This window comes from Carettochelys insculpta, chromosome 1, assembly GCF_033958435.1.
Source record: "Carettochelys insculpta isolate YL-2023 chromosome 1, ASM3395843v1, whole genome shotgun sequence".
Taxonomy (NCBI): Eukaryota; Metazoa; Chordata; order Testudines; family Carettochelyidae; genus Carettochelys; species Carettochelys insculpta.
Genome location: NC_134137.1, coordinates 131088583 through 131105910, shown reverse-complemented (window position 1 = coordinate 131105910; position 17328 = coordinate 131088583). Strand labels below are relative to the sequence as shown.

The window sequence follows — 17328 nt, the reverse complement described above, 5'->3', positions numbered from 1 at the left end:
ATGTAGAGAAGTTCACATATCTGGAGAGCAACATAATGTATGATCTAGACTGTAAGAAGGAAATAGCGACTAGAATAGCAAAAGCAAGAGCAAGTTTGAAGGCGATGGGATAAGATCTGGAAAGGCAAAGCAATTAGCTTAAGAACGAAGCTGGGCATCTTGAAAACGTGTATTCAGCAGCATGTTGTACGGATGTGAGACATGGGTGATAACGAAATATTCGAAAAGAAGAATATTGGTGTTCGAAAGGAGTTGTTATAGAAAAATTCTGAGAATAGGATGGATGCAGAAGGTCACCAATGAGGAATTATATAGGAAAATACAGCGAAAAGAGAACCTGCTTCAGAAGGTTATAAAATGGAAGCTACAACTATTTGGCCATATTTACAGAATGAACGACAAACAAAAAATCAAGACCCTAGTATCTGGCATAATGGATGGTTTGAATAGGAGAGGCAGACCCCACAGAGAATGGATAGATGATGTAGTAGATTGGTGTGGAGCTAGTCTACAGAAACTAAGCCACTCTGCACTGGATAGGGAAAGATGGAAGGAAATAGTGAGAGCGGCATCAGACACCAACAGGTGCTGAGTCCCTGGTTATTGATGATGATGATGATGAAGACCTCTTTTTTTTAGGTTCTAAGCTTTACAGGCTGGGATGGATAACAGCACATTTTCAATGGGATTCTGAAGTCAGTTGAGGGCATGCAGGTGCTAACAGAACACCACTGCACAATACTGTCAAGATGACTGGTGTAAGGATCCTGAACATGTGATGTATTCAGGTTTAATTGGATCTGAATGCATACAAATCCATTCTCAATTACTTCTCCCTTTGCTGAAATAATTTTTTAGAGGTGGAAAATAAAATGTATTGGGAGAGGGAAAACTTTAGTGGGTACTGATGAGGATTTGTTGTATGTGCATAGTCAAAATAATTATTTGTACAGCAGAGGAATTACACTCATTTACAGAAGCCAGAAGTCTTTGTTTGGCCTGATTCTCCTGGAAACACCTTTAGATTGTCTGTCTGTTCCTTTAAAGTAACAGCACAGTTCTATCTCACTTGCTGATGCATGAGGACCAACATAAAAAGAAGCAAAACATTGTTCCTTGTGAAAACTTTTGTTAACTTAGTAGCTTCTTTATATGTGTCCAAAGCAATCTTCTGCAGGCAATATTTAATGAATTGGCTCATTCATTTACAAAGAGGCAATTTCATGTCAAAACTGTCAGACTCTAACACATTACAGAATATCTACACTTTCTTTTCAAAAGAAACCAATGAATCTATTTGATTTATTTAAGAACTGAAGAGCTTTAGCAATAAATCAGAATTGCTCACCTCAGACTACTACTGTAATTAGATTGTCCCCTATCCTGGATACTAGCAAGTTTAAGATTAGAGTAGCATATTTTAAGAAAACTGTAAGAGAACCCAAGTCTGCAAGCAGGAGTGAAAGGTAGAATTTTAGCTTAAAAAGGGAATCACGTATGAAAATTATATGTGAGAGAGGAGAACACAAATGTGCTCTGTGATGCTGATGTGGAAGTCTACTAATATTTCTTTCAGATTTTAACCATACGTTTGTTTGGAAAGACTTTGTTCTTGATCTATAATGGATTTCTAAAGCTGTTCGCTTTGTTGGCAGGTGTTCCTCAAAGAAAGGAAATATAGTCCATCAACTTGCAATTTCTGTAAAAGTTAATGTAGCTTTACAGCTTTGGAACCAGACTCTGTTTGCTGAGTTCAGTAGTCACAGAAAGCTTCCATTTGATTAGCTTGGCCTTTGGTGCTAAATGTCTCCAGGATTTCCTCAGAGATATTTATCAAAGGAATTAAGACTTTTTTAAGAGCAGTGAATAAAAAATTATGCTTGATAAACTGAAGTCTGCTCAAAAGTATCATTGTGGTGTTCTCTGACGAAAGGTAAAATCTTTCTCTGTCCCGCTAAGTATCATTTTCCCTTTCATTTGCACAGAGGGTGTAGCTATACTGTGAGGAAAAAACCTGTGGCACCAAGTCTCAAAGCCCTGATCACCTGACTCAGGCAGAGAGCGTGGGCTGTGGGGCTATCGAATTGCATTGTAGATGTTTGGGCACAGGCTGTAGCCCAGGCTCTGATTCCACCTGCTCAGAACCTGAATATCTATGCTTCAGTTTTATAGTCTCCCTCCCACCCACTCCTACTCCCCGCCCCCAAGCCTAAGTCGGCTGACCCAGACCAGGTCTTTTGTCACTGTACAGGTGTACTCCTAGATTTTAAAATGATGTGTTATTAACCCTTCCTCTATATAATATGCAGATAGGACAATAATGTGCTTTACTGAAATATCTAGAGCGATTTTCACAAGTTGCTAGTTTGGGGGGGGCGGTGTGAGAGAGAGAGACTCCATTTTTGCCTGTATATTTTTTAATGGTGAATGAGGCTGGGTTGATGCTCTGCTGGGCCAATTCTGTTTCTCCACAGATGGGGTATTACGTGTTCAGAGCAAGATTTCCAGACTGCCACTCATAGGCTACATCTACACTAGCCCAAAACTTCGAAATGGCCATTTCGAAGTTTACTAATGAAGCACTGAAATACATATTCAGCGCCTTATTAGCATGTGGGTGGCCCCAGCACTTCAAAATTGATGTGGCTCGTCGCCGCACAGCTTGTCCAGACGGGGCTCCTTTTCGAAAGGGCCCCGGCTACTTCGAAGTCCCCTTATTCCCATCTGGTCATAGGAATAAGGGGACTTCGAAGTAGCCGGGGTCCTTTCAAAAAGGAGCCCCGTCTGGACGAGCTGCGCGGCGGCGAGCCACGGCAATTTCAAAGTGCCGGGGCTGCCCACATGCTAATGAGGCGCTGAATATGTATTTCAGTGCTTCATTAGTAAACTTCGAAATGGCCATTTGCACAGCTATTTTGAAGTTTTGGGCTAGTGTAGACACGGCCATAATGTGCCTAAGTCTGATTTGAAGAACATTACCTAGCTTTGGTGGCTAAGGCACTTGAATGGGGGCTAGATAATGTTGAATGGGGAGTTACCAGGAACAAGGGAATTTTCCAGAGCAAAGGTCCCCATGCACAGGGCCACCAGCCCTGCAGCACTGGGCTCCCACTCAGCAGGGCTCCCAGCTGCCAGCCCTCCTGTCACTATCCTCCTGGCCTGAGGCTCTCTGGATCGCAAATTATCATTGATGGACCACGGATGTTGCCAGACCAGAGAATCCTGGTGTTGAGAGGTGCAACCTGTAGTGCTAGTTGCCAGGGAAGTTTACCTGCACTGTGCACAGTTGAACACTAAGAGCAAAAATGACACCATTCTGAGATAGGGGACAACTGAGCAGACCTCCAACTTCAAGGCTGGAAGGCTTTAAAACCAGTATTCTCCCTGGTGAACCCTCAGTTCTGTCTGAAGGTGTCTGTGTCACTCGGAAGTTGGTTAAAGGGAAGATCCACTGAGGCCTAAGGCCAACAACTGAGGTACTCCTGGGGTCAGCTAGAAAGTTTGTCCTGAGACAGAGTGAAGAGAAGGAGGCTTGAAGATGACTTATGCTCCATCTGGAGTACAAGGGGTTAAATCAAATAAGCCAAGTAGAGGAATTTGCCAAAGGGTTGAATAGGTAATTTATGCACTGTTCTCCTTTTATACTGGCCTAGAATCTCAAGACTTGAATACTTTCATTGACTTCAGAAAACCATGTTTAAAAAAAATTAAATATAATGCATAGTACTTTTAAGTAATTAAGCACCTGAGCAGATCCATTGAAGTGATGTAAAGGTAAATACATGCTTAAGAGCATAGTTGGATTAGAACCTAGATTTGGCCAATGGGACAAACTCTTCAAATGATTTTTGCAACATTTGTGGGTATTTTACAACATTGGGGTTAAGGCTTTTTCCATAATATCGCATTGCACTCCTGTCCTCTGGAAGAATGGTAGGAGGATTCTACTGATATGAAAGAGAAGGCAAAAACACAGGTTTAACTGTTAGATTCCAGTTGAATGTGTGTGGCTGGCCCTTTGATTCATAATCTGAACAATTTGATGTAGGAGTCATTGAATCTCAAAAACTATGGAGCCCAAAAATTCTATTTTACAGTCACTTTTCACATGGAACTATATTCACAAAACTCAAAAGCCTAATCGGTTTGAGATAACACCAACTCTTCGCCTCAGCTTGTACGTTTCGGGTATTTGGCTCCCAATATGTGTCCGAGTTACCTGTGGTGTTTTAGGTTCTGTAATGCTTGCAGGACTGGTATATGTGAACAAGCTCTCTTCCTGGCAGCTGAATTACCCATTGTTCATGTTACTTATCATATTTGATGTTTTTTCCTGGTTGGAAGATGAATTCTGTACATAGATGTGCTTCTCTGTCACGTGAATTTGTGGCCATCTGTGAGATGCCACTGTAGTCCTCCACTTTATCTTCTTAGCCTGCTTCTGTTTGTCACAAATGTAAAAAAGACACCGTATGTGAGCAATTTTGAAAATCTCATAAAACACCTAATCTGGATCTGTAGCCACCGAAAATGTTTTTGAAAAAATTCTAGCCCTTCGTGACCAGAAACAACCATTCATATACTACCTATTATCAACTGTAGTCTGATAAATCATTTCTTTTATATAACAAATCAGGTTTAAATGCAAAACATGTTTTGTCAAACTTTTTTCCCAACTAGCTGATACATTTAAGGTAGTTTTACATAACCACTAATAAATTATGGGTAGGGGAGCTGGACAGGAAATAGAGGCTGTGTCTAGAGTAGCCCCGAACTTTGAAGCGGGTAAGGTAATTAGTGGGTCAAGAGATTACTAATGCAGTGTTGCAGTGCATATGCAGCACTTCATTAGTCAAAATCTCCCCCCGGCATCTTCGAAGTGCCAGCTTGCATGTAGCCGTGGGTCAGCCACAGGTACTTCAAAGTGCCCATGCTACATCAAAGTCCCTTTACTGCTCAGACTTCAATGTAGCGCGGGCACTTAGAAGTACCCGTAGCTACACGCGAGCCAGCACTTCGAAGTTTCACACTTGGAAGTTGCTGCAGGGGAGATTTTGACTAATGAAGTGCTGCATATGCACCACAACACTGCATTAGTAATCACCTGACACCCTAATTACGATGCCCCCTTCCAAGTTCAGGGCTAGTCTAGACACAGCCATATAGTGACATGTTAAGGTAAAAAAGCTACTTTTAACACTATTAGAACACAAACTATCACTTATTTGTGAATAAAGACAAAGTAAATACCTTTAAATCAAACTCTAATAAGTTCTCTAGCAGCATTTTTCTTACTTTGGCTCTCTGTAAACTGTGATTGTTATCGGTAGAAATAGATTTTCATTGTTTGTTGTGTATGGTGAAAGGGACATTTATTGATATATACTGATTAAAAACATTATCTTTTCGAGTTTATGTAAAAGCTGTATTTGGTTATAATGGCTGGCAACCAATGAGAATGACCTTTTCTTTAGGAAAGTAAATAAAAATTACAAATGCCAAATGACATTAAAATTAGTTATTCAAATCAAGCTACTTGCTGATGTAAATTATCAAGATAAGTTATTTAAATTACTTCAAATTAACTCAATCCACCTTGGGCTTAATACCTCCTCAGCAGGAACAGTCTTGCTTTTCATTTTAATGAAATAACTGGTCTATGATGGAACATTCTGGCTGTGACTACACTACACAAATAACCTCAGAGTTGGACCTCAAAGTAGGGTAGTACTCCATGCCCAGGATTGGAGTAAGGACTTCGAAGTTGGGCTCCCTACTTCAAAGTTAACTTGGAAGTACAGGAAAACATGTGTAGACTCTCTGCTGGCTACTTCGAAGTTTAACTTCTAAGTTAGTTCCTAGTATAGATGCACCTTCTGTCTCCACCACCACAGCCTGGTAGCTGTTCATAAATGTCCAGTGACCACGGTCAGTAGATGTACCAGCTTCAGCTGCATTAGCAAGTTGAAATCTGAGTATTAATTAGGGTTGGAAAAAGGATCCTACTATAGGTGTCTAATTATTAAATTGGATTAATATATCTCAGCTGATGTAAAGCAATTAAAAATAACGCTTATATTTCATATTGACCTTTTCCTAATTCACAGTAAATTGGCTTGTGGTGCTCCAGACTTGTAGTTACTTTTCAAAATTTGAAGTATTTGAAACCTAGTAATAATACTTTGAATATTTTCAGCCTACAGAGACAAATTTGATATTTCCTATCTCTAACCCAAAATAAATTTGGTCCTCAGTCCAACTTTTTGTTCATATCATGCCCTTGTGACTCTTAATGAACTTTTTGCAAACTCTTAATGAAAACACCTAAATATTTAACAATTTTATGATTCCAGGACTCTGAATTTGATCCCCTGAAGTTCACAAGTGTCATTGAATGTGAGAAGCCAAACAATGACTTAAGTAGGTTTCGAGGTTACATGTGAGTATTTCATATCATTACTTTCAGTCTGCAGCCGTTTCTCTATCAGACAGAGTTGACTTCCAGGCTCTCTTCTTCCAGTCCTGTGCCTCATTCCCACTTCTGAAGCAAATGAATGAGGCTTGTATAGTGGAAGGGGTTACTGTATGAGAGATTCCTGACTTGTCTCCCGAGCAGAACCACCTTGTGCACTTACAGAGATATCAGTTCTACATTTAAAAAATAAAGTTTGTGATCATGTCATTCCAGACTGTATCATAACACACATGCACAAGAGCTGAACTATGGTTGCAAAGGCAACTTCAGTTCTGGCATTTCTTTACTTTAGAATATTTTATCTTGTTTACCAACTGCAACTGCTAAATTATTCCTTTTTACAGTATCAAGGAGGTGGCCGTGTTCGTCTGTAGCTTCAAGAACAACAAGAAGTCTTGTGGCACCTTTATAGACTAACAGATATTTGGGAGCATAAGCTTTCGGGGGCAAAGACCCGCTTCATCAGATGCATGAGTAGTGGGGGTGGTTTCAGACGGGTATTTAAAGAGTGGGGTCCCAGTAAGAGGGAGGGCCAGAGCTGACAAGGTCTATTCAGCAAGGTGGAAATGGCCCAGTATCAACCGTACTGATCAAAAGAGGAAAAAAACAAGTCAGATCAGACAGGGGGATGTGAGCCTTTGTCAGAGTCTAATGGGGAGACATTAGCACCCAGAGCAGAGAAACTGCCTTTGTAAGCCACGAGCCACTCCCAGTCTCTGTTTAATCCACTCAGTGGCAGATTTAAGGGTGACAGTTCTGAAACAAAAAAATTTCAAAAATCAAATGGAGAGAGAAATCTCTGAGCTGGAATTTATTTGCAAATTTGACTCCATTAACCATGGATTAAACAGAGACTTTATTTCAAAATATGTCAGCAATATGGCTGTAACAATACACAGAGAGAGAGAGAGAGAGAGAGTGAGTACCCCAGGAAGAGAGTTTAAAGGAACTCCTATAACGTTTCTTTGCCTTCTTCCCACCCTCGGAGTCCAGCCGGGGGGCCAGACACCCAGCACCTCTCTCCACAGAGCCCAGACATGGAAAAACCCATTGGCCTCATCCTCTCTGTCCCTCACCCTTCCCCACGCAGCCCCGCAGTGCCCCTCAGCCCAGACATCTGCCCCCCTCCACCTCCAGAACCTAGAGAGTCAGAGGGAGAAAGAGCTTGTTGCTTGGTCCCAGGCTTATACAGAGTTCCCTGTGTGCCACCCTCTGCTTCTCTCAGGGCATGCTGGGAACTGCAGCTGCCAGGAGTATTCTAGTGAGTTTTGGAGGGGCCTGTTCCACATCCCTGGAAAGCTTGGGGCTAGAGGCAGCCAGCCCTCATTGCCACCTGGACTGTGCCACACCTCCCCAAGACAGCCCTTCAGCATGTCCTAGAGTGTGCCATCTAGCCCTCTGGAGGCAATTTAAAGAGTTGGGGCTCTGGCTGCTGCCGCTGCTGCAGTAGCGGCAGCTGGGAGCCCTGAACTTTTTTGAATAACTAGGTCTGAGGGTAACTACCCCCTTTTCCCCTGTTGGCAAAGCCTGCACGCTCTCCTCCTCTCCCCAACAAAATCTTCTAACTGGTTAAACTCCACTGTCCCTATTGCCCACCTCGTTAATTTCTGCAAAATTCTACATTGTGCAGTGGTGCAGAATTCACCCAGGAGTATAATTTACAGAGCCCTGCTTTTGGATTTTTTTCCATCCACCTTCCCTAGTTTGCAATTTTTCTTTCCTTAAATTTTTGAGTCCAAATGACTCATCATTTCTCTGTATCAGTTAGTCGGTCGTTTGTAGGGTGGAGCAGGAGAAAAGTGGAAGAAAATGAATTAGTTCCATTTCTCCCAGGTCCTCTCTCCCATGGCTTTTTCTTCATGTCGTTTTCTAAAAGCATGTACATCAGTGGGATGGCTGTGATTTAGGCAGCTTAATTTGTTTTATACAAATGAAAAGTAGTAGCAATACTATTTTTCTGGTAATGAATAAGATGGGGAAAACTTGCCATGGGATTTTTTAGCTTTTGCTCCGTTCACTTTTGAGGGAAGACCCTGTCAGCGAATGAAAGCTGGTAGATTTGGGTCATGAGCATCAGCAGATCCATTTGAAATGCATGCAGTTATGAAGTAGGCACATGTGTTCTGTCTGAATTTAGTGTTTCACCTGAACTAAATGAAAAGGAACAAACTGGGCAAGAGGTGAGCAAGAACTGCTGACTGCAGCTGATGTTTTTTAATAGCCAGACAAGCTTGAGATTCCCTTGTATTACTTTCCTGTGCCAGTAGCATATTATAACTGTATATATCCATGTATAGTGAATTTAATATACATAGCTTTATGCTATCATTAACATTCCTCTATAAAGAACTTGTGTGGGCCATAAAATCACAAACCAGATCTGCTATTTCTCCAGTCTATTTGCAAAAACCAAGTCCACTTATTAACAGAGAAGTTGACTTAGGCTGCCTCTACACTACGAGATAAATTTGCATTTAAGTCACTTAGCTCGATATTACCACATGACTGTCTTCACTGAAAATACCATTAGCTTGATTTAGGGAGCACTAATCTCAAGACCACAAAATTATAGTTACTTGACGGGCATAGCATCAAGCTCGAATTCAGAATCTCAATTAAAGGCCAGCGTGGAAGCGTCGCATCCTAAAATTGAATTTATTAACCTCCATGGGTTTCCCCTATCTATCTCACAAAGCTGTGTGTGTTGCACCTGGCTCCCAGCTTCCCACTACTAGTGGGTTCTGGAAAATTGACCAGGCTTCTGCACTCCTGTGGCAGGGGCCAGGCATCCCACAGCCGGGCAGCTCAAGCCACATGTTTGGCCAGACGCCCATGGGCAGGCACCCACCCCACAGGTGCCCTTGGCCACCTGCCACCAGGCGTCGCCAGACAAGCAGGCTCCAGCAGCTTTTCCACCTGACCCAGTGAGCGGCAGGGGTTTGGTTTTTTTTGAAGAGGGTTTTTTTTGGGGGGTTGAGAGTGTTTTGGGGTATTTTGTGGGGGTTTGTTTTGGGGTTGTTTTTTTTTTTTTGGAAGAAGTTGGGGTGGAACGGGGGTTGGAGGAGCCTGTGGAGAGAGGGAGTTAAACCCTCACGTTTAAGGAACTAAGGAGAAGAAACAAACAGCCCTATTAGTCCATTAAATGGGTTTACTGTACTAGCAGGATCTGGTAAATTGGCTAGGGCTGCTGGACACAGGAAACTGACAGCGCTGCTGCTCCTGGCTCAGAATGTGGGGCTGAGGGAACTGTGAGATAAGTTCCCACAACACACTGCTGCAAAAGTCGATGTTTGGTGATTTCAGTGTGGAAGTAACGTGTCAAATTTGTTGGGAGCCTGTGGGAAGAGAAGATACTCAAAATCGGATTTATTAAGGATGGCATTATCAAATCCATTTTAGTACATTTGAATTTATCTTGTAGTATAGACATAGTCTTAAATGAACATCTTTAAACTAACATTCACAAGCCAAGCTGCAGGAGGATTTAATTTTAAAAAGCCGAGAAGGCCATGATACGCAGCAGTGCTTTTTTTCAAACGGAAAAGAGGAGCCAGTACTCAGCAGGCTCCACTCCCTCCATGCCAGCAATCACGTGGGTGGGGCTGCCACGCAGTTGATACTCGGTATCAGCACAAATAAAACAGGGGTACTCAGAATAGTAGGATTATTGCAGCTGCAAGTGAATAATTTAACAAATTATTTCCCCCTATGTTGTGTAAGTCTTTTATACATCCCCAATACTCAGACTCCTAAACTGGTAGTGAGTGATTGCTGTTTATTGAATTGCTGAGCACAAACATTAGAGTCCCAAGGGGTGGGACAGTGATGAAAGTGGACAAAAGCAGAATTTTTGTAACTTGTAAATTAATAAAATGAAAACATGTTCTGCTATCTTAGAACTCTTGAGGGGAATTCTCTCCTAGGCTATGTCTACACTAGCCCCAAACTTCGAAATGGCCACGCAAATGGCCATTTCGAAGTTTACTAATGAAGCGCTGAAATACATATTCAGCACTTCATTAGCATGGGGGCGGCCGCGGCACTTCGAAATTGACGCGCCTCGCCGCCGCACGGCTGGTCCCGACGGGGCTCCTTTTCGAAAGGACCCCGCCTACTTCGCAGTCCCCTTATTCCCATATAACCCTTATATAATATATATAATATATATAATAAGTCCCCTTATATAATATAACCCTTATATGGGAATAAGGGGACTTCGAAGTAGACGGGGTCCTTTCGAAAAGGAGCCCCGTCGGGACCAGCCGTGCGGCGGCGAGGCGCGTCAATTTCGAAGTGCCGCGGCCGCCCCCATGCTAATGAAGCGCTGAATATGTATTTCAGCGCTTCATTAGTAAACTTCGAAATGGCCATTTGCGTGGCCATTTCGAAGTTTGAGGCTAGTGTAGACACGGCCCTAGAGTGATAGAAACAATTTGTACTTGAAAGATGTGGAATCTGCACCTTCCCAATTCTAAAACACCTGATGCTTTCCATGTTTCGTCTCTCACCTACTCATCTACACTAAGTTGTGTTTTCCTCTTTCTGAGCAATGCTTTATACACCCGCTAAAGGCCACTCAAACAAGCAGTCCCTTTATTCTGTGAGTAGTCTCATTGTTTTCCTATCTGTGTTGCTAATTCTGGTGATTTTTCTGCTAGTCTGATCATGTTTGATGTGGTTCTTAAAGTCACCTCTTCTAAAGGTACATGACGGTTAAAATCTCAGCATTTGTTTTTAAAAAGCATAAGTTTCTAGCACTCAAAGTTTTGGAAAAAAGCTTGGACACGTGACCCAAGTTCACCTGAAAGGCTCATAAGCCAAAATCAAATTAAAAGAAAATTAAAAAAAAATAAAACCATGATATTTTAGCCAATTTAACTATTTTGAAGGGGCCCATTCATGTTTGTTTTGTTTCTTTGTTTTTGTTTTTTTAAATGCTCAGCATTGACAGTACAGGGTGTTAAACTGTACCCTACATAAGAGTGGCAAATATATTAAAAAAAAAAAATAGACAAATAAAATAAACATAAAAATAAAATTTGTGGTTGCAGCAACAGTCATTGGATATCTCAGTTTTATTCTAGTGCCTTCAGTTTCTCAGCATTTCTCTTTATTAGCTCTGTATTCCAGTTTGTTATGAAAAATTAAGGATTCAGCTTTTGATGCTGTTTAGCTGAATGCACAATAGTTAATCTATTTCCAATTTTCCATCACCATCTGCTCTGAAGCATTAAGGTACTGGGGTCTGTGATATGGAATTTTATTCATACACAGCAGGTCTATAAAGATTATTAGGCTTTTCTTCCTTTCCTGCCCCCTTAGCAATATTCTAGTGCTATTGATGTAAGAAGTTATTTTTTGTTCTTAATATTTCCCTTGTGGCAATCCATTCACGCAGGCATTTTCCCTCTGTTTCTCTGACATAGTTGCAATTTTTGTCAGTATATGAATAATAAACTTGAAAATTTAATACTTGGTAAACAAAATGCCTGTCCTAGCTAAGAGTTTCTCATACATCCTGAATCCCCACTTTTTCCTGTAATTTATCTATTTCGCTTTAGTAGTAAGGTAATTGCTTATACAGTTGTTTAGTGGTTAATTTGATATACCTTACACTACTTATATTTACCTGGATAAAAAGAACATCCAGATTTCTACATATCCTATGCCATAAAGAACACTTAATGATACATCAGACTGTTTAGGGTTGCTAAAGGTTTGGCTATGCATAGCTATGTAGAAGTTGAAAATTTCCTGATTTTTGTGAAGGTAATTGCAGAGAACAAAAACATTCACTGAAAATCTCTTTTCTTTTTGTACGTTTGGTGATGAAGCTGTTGTGGGATATTGGGTGTTTTATTCTCCATTTACTGGAAATGGTTGCTGTTTTGCAATTAGGCTTCTCTTGAGTGCATCACATGCATTTAAAAACAGATTTGGAGACTAGAAACATCCAAAGCAATGATCAGTGGTGCCAGGGGTACACAGCACTGAAACAGTGTGCTAGCTTAGTGATTTTTACAGTTTTAACCATCTGGTAGAGTTGATTCTGATATGACACTCCAATTTAATTCAGCATGGTAGTACAGAAGAAACGTTCTTCAGCATGTGGTGGCAGGTACATAGGGCTTGACTTCCATGAGTCCAGAAGCGGTGGAAAAGATTTGTAGGTTTATGAGCTAATATTAGTTTGATTTGTGCCTGGCTCATGCCCCTGGTAAATAATAATAGAAGGAAAAAGCCATTTATACCTGTCCTCAGTTGTACGTGACAAATTCATTGAATTGATCGGAAAGAAAATTAAAACTGCAATGGTAAGAGAATTGCAGCAAGCCAAGTATTTTTCTTTAATTGTTGATTCATCACATGACATACCACTTATAGAGCAGCTCACATTCACCTTCTGATATCTCAAGTCAGAGGGACAAACAATTGGGTTTCAGCCAATTGAAGACCAGTGCAAATCTGGACGCGGTCGTACTGATTATGATAAATAACCTCAGTTTGGATGTGCTTAACAATTGTGGATGGCTGTATGATAATGCTAGTGATATGACTGATCATTACAGTGGTCTTCAGGCCACCCTGTCACCCAAGAGTATGTGCCATGAGCTACACATTCTCTAAATTTAATTGGAGTCAGCAGTGTTAACAATTGCTGGGATGCACATATCGATGGAAAACTATTTTCCACAATCTAAATGCTGACACGAGCCAGAGATTATTGATTCTCAGCTATCAACTGAAGAACGCTTTTCTGTAGTATGAAAGCTTGGCTCTTTCGCCAGCAAACGTTGGTCCAATAAAAGATGTTACTTCACCCACCTGTGCTCCTTTGTCATGAATTCATTACCTTTTTCTTTCTGTCAGGGATAGTGTGGAATTTCTAAGGTATTTTATATCGAAGTTGACTCAGAGTATCAAGCCAGACTGCTTCTGTGGGAGACTGTTACTGGGAATTTTAATTTTTAGCCAAAACTAATTCTTAATGTCCGGCTATGGAGCTTGTGGTGTTCCTTTATGTTGTTAATGATTTAAATGACATGTTTTTAATCATCTCAGGAAAGTTTAGGTATTTTGCAACAGGGTGGGTTTCAGAATATTCTGTGCCTGAAGCTCCAAGAATTCTCAATCTGATCCTGTTTAACAAGCAGAACGGAGATCAGAATGAGAGGTCAAAGAGAGTAAGAGTGAGAACGCTGTGGAGAAAATGGAGAAGAGTAAGGAGAAGGGGTCACAGAATTCCCAGACGCAGAATTGAGCCAAAAGGGCCCCCAAAATTCAAGTGACTGAACTGGAAAGGGAAGAAGGAAAAAAAAATCACTGCTTAGACAATAGAAGGAAGCAGAGAGGCTGTGTCCCCACGTGCTGCTGCTTCTGCTAATGAGCTATCCGGAAGATGCTAAGGAGGCACAGATGCAAATTTTCCACGGCTCATTAGCATATCGGCATATGGTTTGGAGTCCAGAAGAAGCTATTCCAGACTCCAAAATACACGTGGAGACAAGCAGCCCACAGGGATCTTCCAGAAGGAAATCCTCCTTCTTGGATGCCCCTTCTTCCCCAAAATTTTGTTTGGTGGTGATGTGATTCAGTAACTGAATGCTTTGATTTTCGGTGTGATGTTCTGTTATTAAATCTTTTACAGTGTACATAAAAGCGGGAAAAGGGATGGACTGTACAAAGAAAACCTTTTGTTGCGTGGCTGCACTGTTAGGAATACAGAAGAGGTTACAGGGATAGTGATTTATGCAGGTAAAAGACAGCTTTTCTCTTTTATTTTACACTTCTACTGGATAGTTTCCTTAGGCTGTTAACAAATATCTGTATTGTTTAATGTAATTATTTCTGCAGGGCATGAGACCAAAGCTTTGTTAAATAACAGTGGACCACGTTATAAGCGCAGTAAGCTTGAAAGACAAATGAATATTGATGTCCTTTGGTGTGTCCTCATACTTATAGTTATGTGTCTGTTTTCAGCCATTGGTAAGTCCTCTTTAAAAATTAATGTTGGGATAGAGTTTGATCCCTAAGAGTCAAATGATTTGCCTTATGTATTAAAAATTACTATATTAAAATTATATAAAGCCAAAATTTAAAGGAGAGGTCAAAGAAAGGGATACCATTGACTTTTTGCAGCTATTGCTAATCCTCTTTAAAGATGAAAGCTGAGGACCAAACGCCACCATATAGTTACGCTATTTGTTCCTGCTGAGTTCAGTGGGCATGTTACATATCCAAAACCAGCACTATGTTCAAACAACCTCCAATTTGTTTTTGAATAGAAGCCTAGCCACAGAAATGTTTTATGTTTTGGTTTTTATTTTTTGCCAATTGTTAAAATGAGTTGTGCATCCCCCATAATTTTCTTATAAATATTGACTATAAAATAAAAACTAAAATGAGAGGCTGGGACTTGAAAAAGGGGAGATCGGAAGTTCCTCAGTTTTGGGCAGCCCAGTTCTGAGGTATTTCAAGAAAGGCTCTCATTTTCAGAATGCTAAGCACCTACCCTCTGAAATCCAAGCCCTTTTAAGATATCTCCGTAAGTTGAGAATCCATAAATTTGCATAATCTAAAATCATAAGTTCTTTTGAAAATCAGAACAATAAGTAAAAAGAAACTTGACAAAGGCTAGCTAGAAACTGGATATAGAAGCATTACAAAGGATTTTTAAGGGGCTTTACTCATTTTTGTTGTTTTATAATATATAGGCTATGTCTACACTGTAGTGATCTGTCGGCAGAAGTTATTGTCGGAAGATATCTTCTCACAACGCTGCTATTAACAGATTGTGGCCACACACAAAAGCAGACCATTCTGTCAATCTGCTCCGTCAACAGAGAGCAGCTGGACTGCCCAGCCCTCTCTTGACAGAACAGCCAACTGGAAGCACAGTAGACAGGGCTGCCCAGTGACCTGGAAGCCCTGTCTGTCAACAGAGGGTCACCCTGGAGCATCCACATGGCTGTTTTCTCGACAGAGTCTTTGATAAAGGCATTCTGCCTCATGAGGGAGAGGCAGAAGGCTGTCAACAAAAGTGCCAAGTTCTAGCGACAGTATGCGTATTTAGTGTGGAAGCTCCGCCAGTTTTGTCAACAAAACCAGGGTTTTGTCGACAAAACTCTCTCTAGTATAGATGTGGTTATAAAGATTATGGCCCAAAAGGTTAAGTTTCAAGGAGAGGGTTAAGATGTTGGAGAGAGGGGTCTGATTATTTTTAACATTAATATCAAAAGTATCAACTCGGATTTTTACTGGCTGGGCTGGGAGAACCTGTTATATGTCTCAGAGGATATAGTTAATTATTCTTGCACCCTAATAGAAAGAGTGGGAGTGCTGTATCTTTGTAAAGACATCTCTGTTCAGAGGTGCTGGAACAATTTTTATAGTTGGGCTGATGAAAGCCACTGGACCAAACTGTAAACCCTAGAAATAATGGAAACCACTTCAAGCCAGGGGGTACTGCACCTCACTACTTCCAGAGCCTATGTCACTGCTTCAGAGTGTTAGTGCTTTCATTAATTACATTAATAGGAAATAACAAGAAAAACAGTAGGGCTATGTCTACACTACAGAGATCCTTCAAAAGAAGCCCTTCTGGAAGATATCTTCTGACAGATCCGCTTTCAAAAAAGCGCGCCCATGCACAAAAAAACGGATCGAAAGAGAGCTTTCACACAGCCCCCACTCTTTCAAAAGAACGGGTCAGGGGTTGAAAAATCAGGCCCCATGAGGAGTGCTCTTTCAAAAGAAGAGTTCTGTGGAAGGTCTACGCACATTTTCTTTTGAAAGAAGTTTTTGAAAGGGGGCACTTTTCCTGAAAGGGGCGTGGAAGAGCACTTTCGAAAGGAGTGCCACGTTCTTTCGATTTACTTTTGAAAGAACACTTTTTGTGTGTAGACGATCTGCTGGATGTTTTGAAAGAGCCCCCTTCTTTCAGAAAATCTTTAGAAAGACCTTGCTAGTGTAGACACAGCCTAAGCAAAGAGATTGAAATAGTCTGGCTAAAATCTTTTTCCCTCACAATTTCTCAGCTTCTGCTCTTTTGACTTCTGTGATGGCCACAATTTTTTACTGGTTCTCTAATTGTCATGGGAGCTTCTGGGGACTTGTATTTCCGATATAGAAAGTGCATATTAAAAAAAACCATTTCAGGCCTTTTTCATACATGCTAAGAAAGTTATAAAGGCACAAACAACAATATGTTTACTATACACATCACTTTTAAGGGCAAATACATACAAAATAAATCAATGGTTTTCTTTTTTTCTTTTTCCCTAGTGTTAATTTAAGTTTCATCTGTTTCAACTTTTTGCAGGTCATGGCCTATGGGTGTGGCAATATGGTGAGAAGAAACCAGTTTTTGATGTTCCCGGGTTTGATGGCAACTATTTATCGCCTGTTCTAGCTGCAGTATATTTATTTTTGACAATGATAATAGTTTTTCAGGTAACAAAGTTGTCAGCACTGGTTCCTGGGTTCACAGTTTACTGATAGCAATAATTATATATACAGAAACAGAGCCCCCCCTTCTCTCACCAAGTTGCTAGTTAAGCATTTAGATACAATACAATTAAAGCATGAAAGAAGTAGAATAAATTACATCACCGGAAAAATAAAGATGCCATGTTAATGTGCTAATGTTGACCAAAATGAAAACATCTCTGAAATATACAATGGGCAGGTGCTCCAATTTGTCTTTGCGTCATTGACTTTAGTAGAGCTGTGACAATTCACACCTGCTGAGGTTCTACCCCAAGCATTCTAGGTGGGTTTTTTTGAGGGGATGGGGTAAGGATCATGTTTGTTTTTTAACAAGCAAATGGAAAAAGATGAGAGGGTGCTTGTCA

At 40.8% G+C, this 17328-nt stretch overlaps 1 protein-coding gene across 1 annotated transcript in view; it reads left to right on the top strand.

The window, feature by feature from the left end:
• ATP10A (ATPase phospholipid transporting 10A (putative)) overlaps window positions 1–17328 on the top strand; it is a 147676-nt gene that overhangs the window by 77995 nt on the left and 52353 nt on the right. The window contains exons 3-6 of the mRNA XM_074992005.1: window positions 6354–6439; window positions 14124–14230; window positions 14330–14461; window positions 16797–16927. Of these exons, the coding sequence (XP_074848106.1) occupies window positions 6354–6439; window positions 14124–14230; window positions 14330–14461; window positions 16797–16927 (456 nt within the window). The remainder of the gene's footprint in view (window positions 1–6353; window positions 6440–14123; window positions 14231–14329; window positions 14462–16796; window positions 16928–17328) is intronic.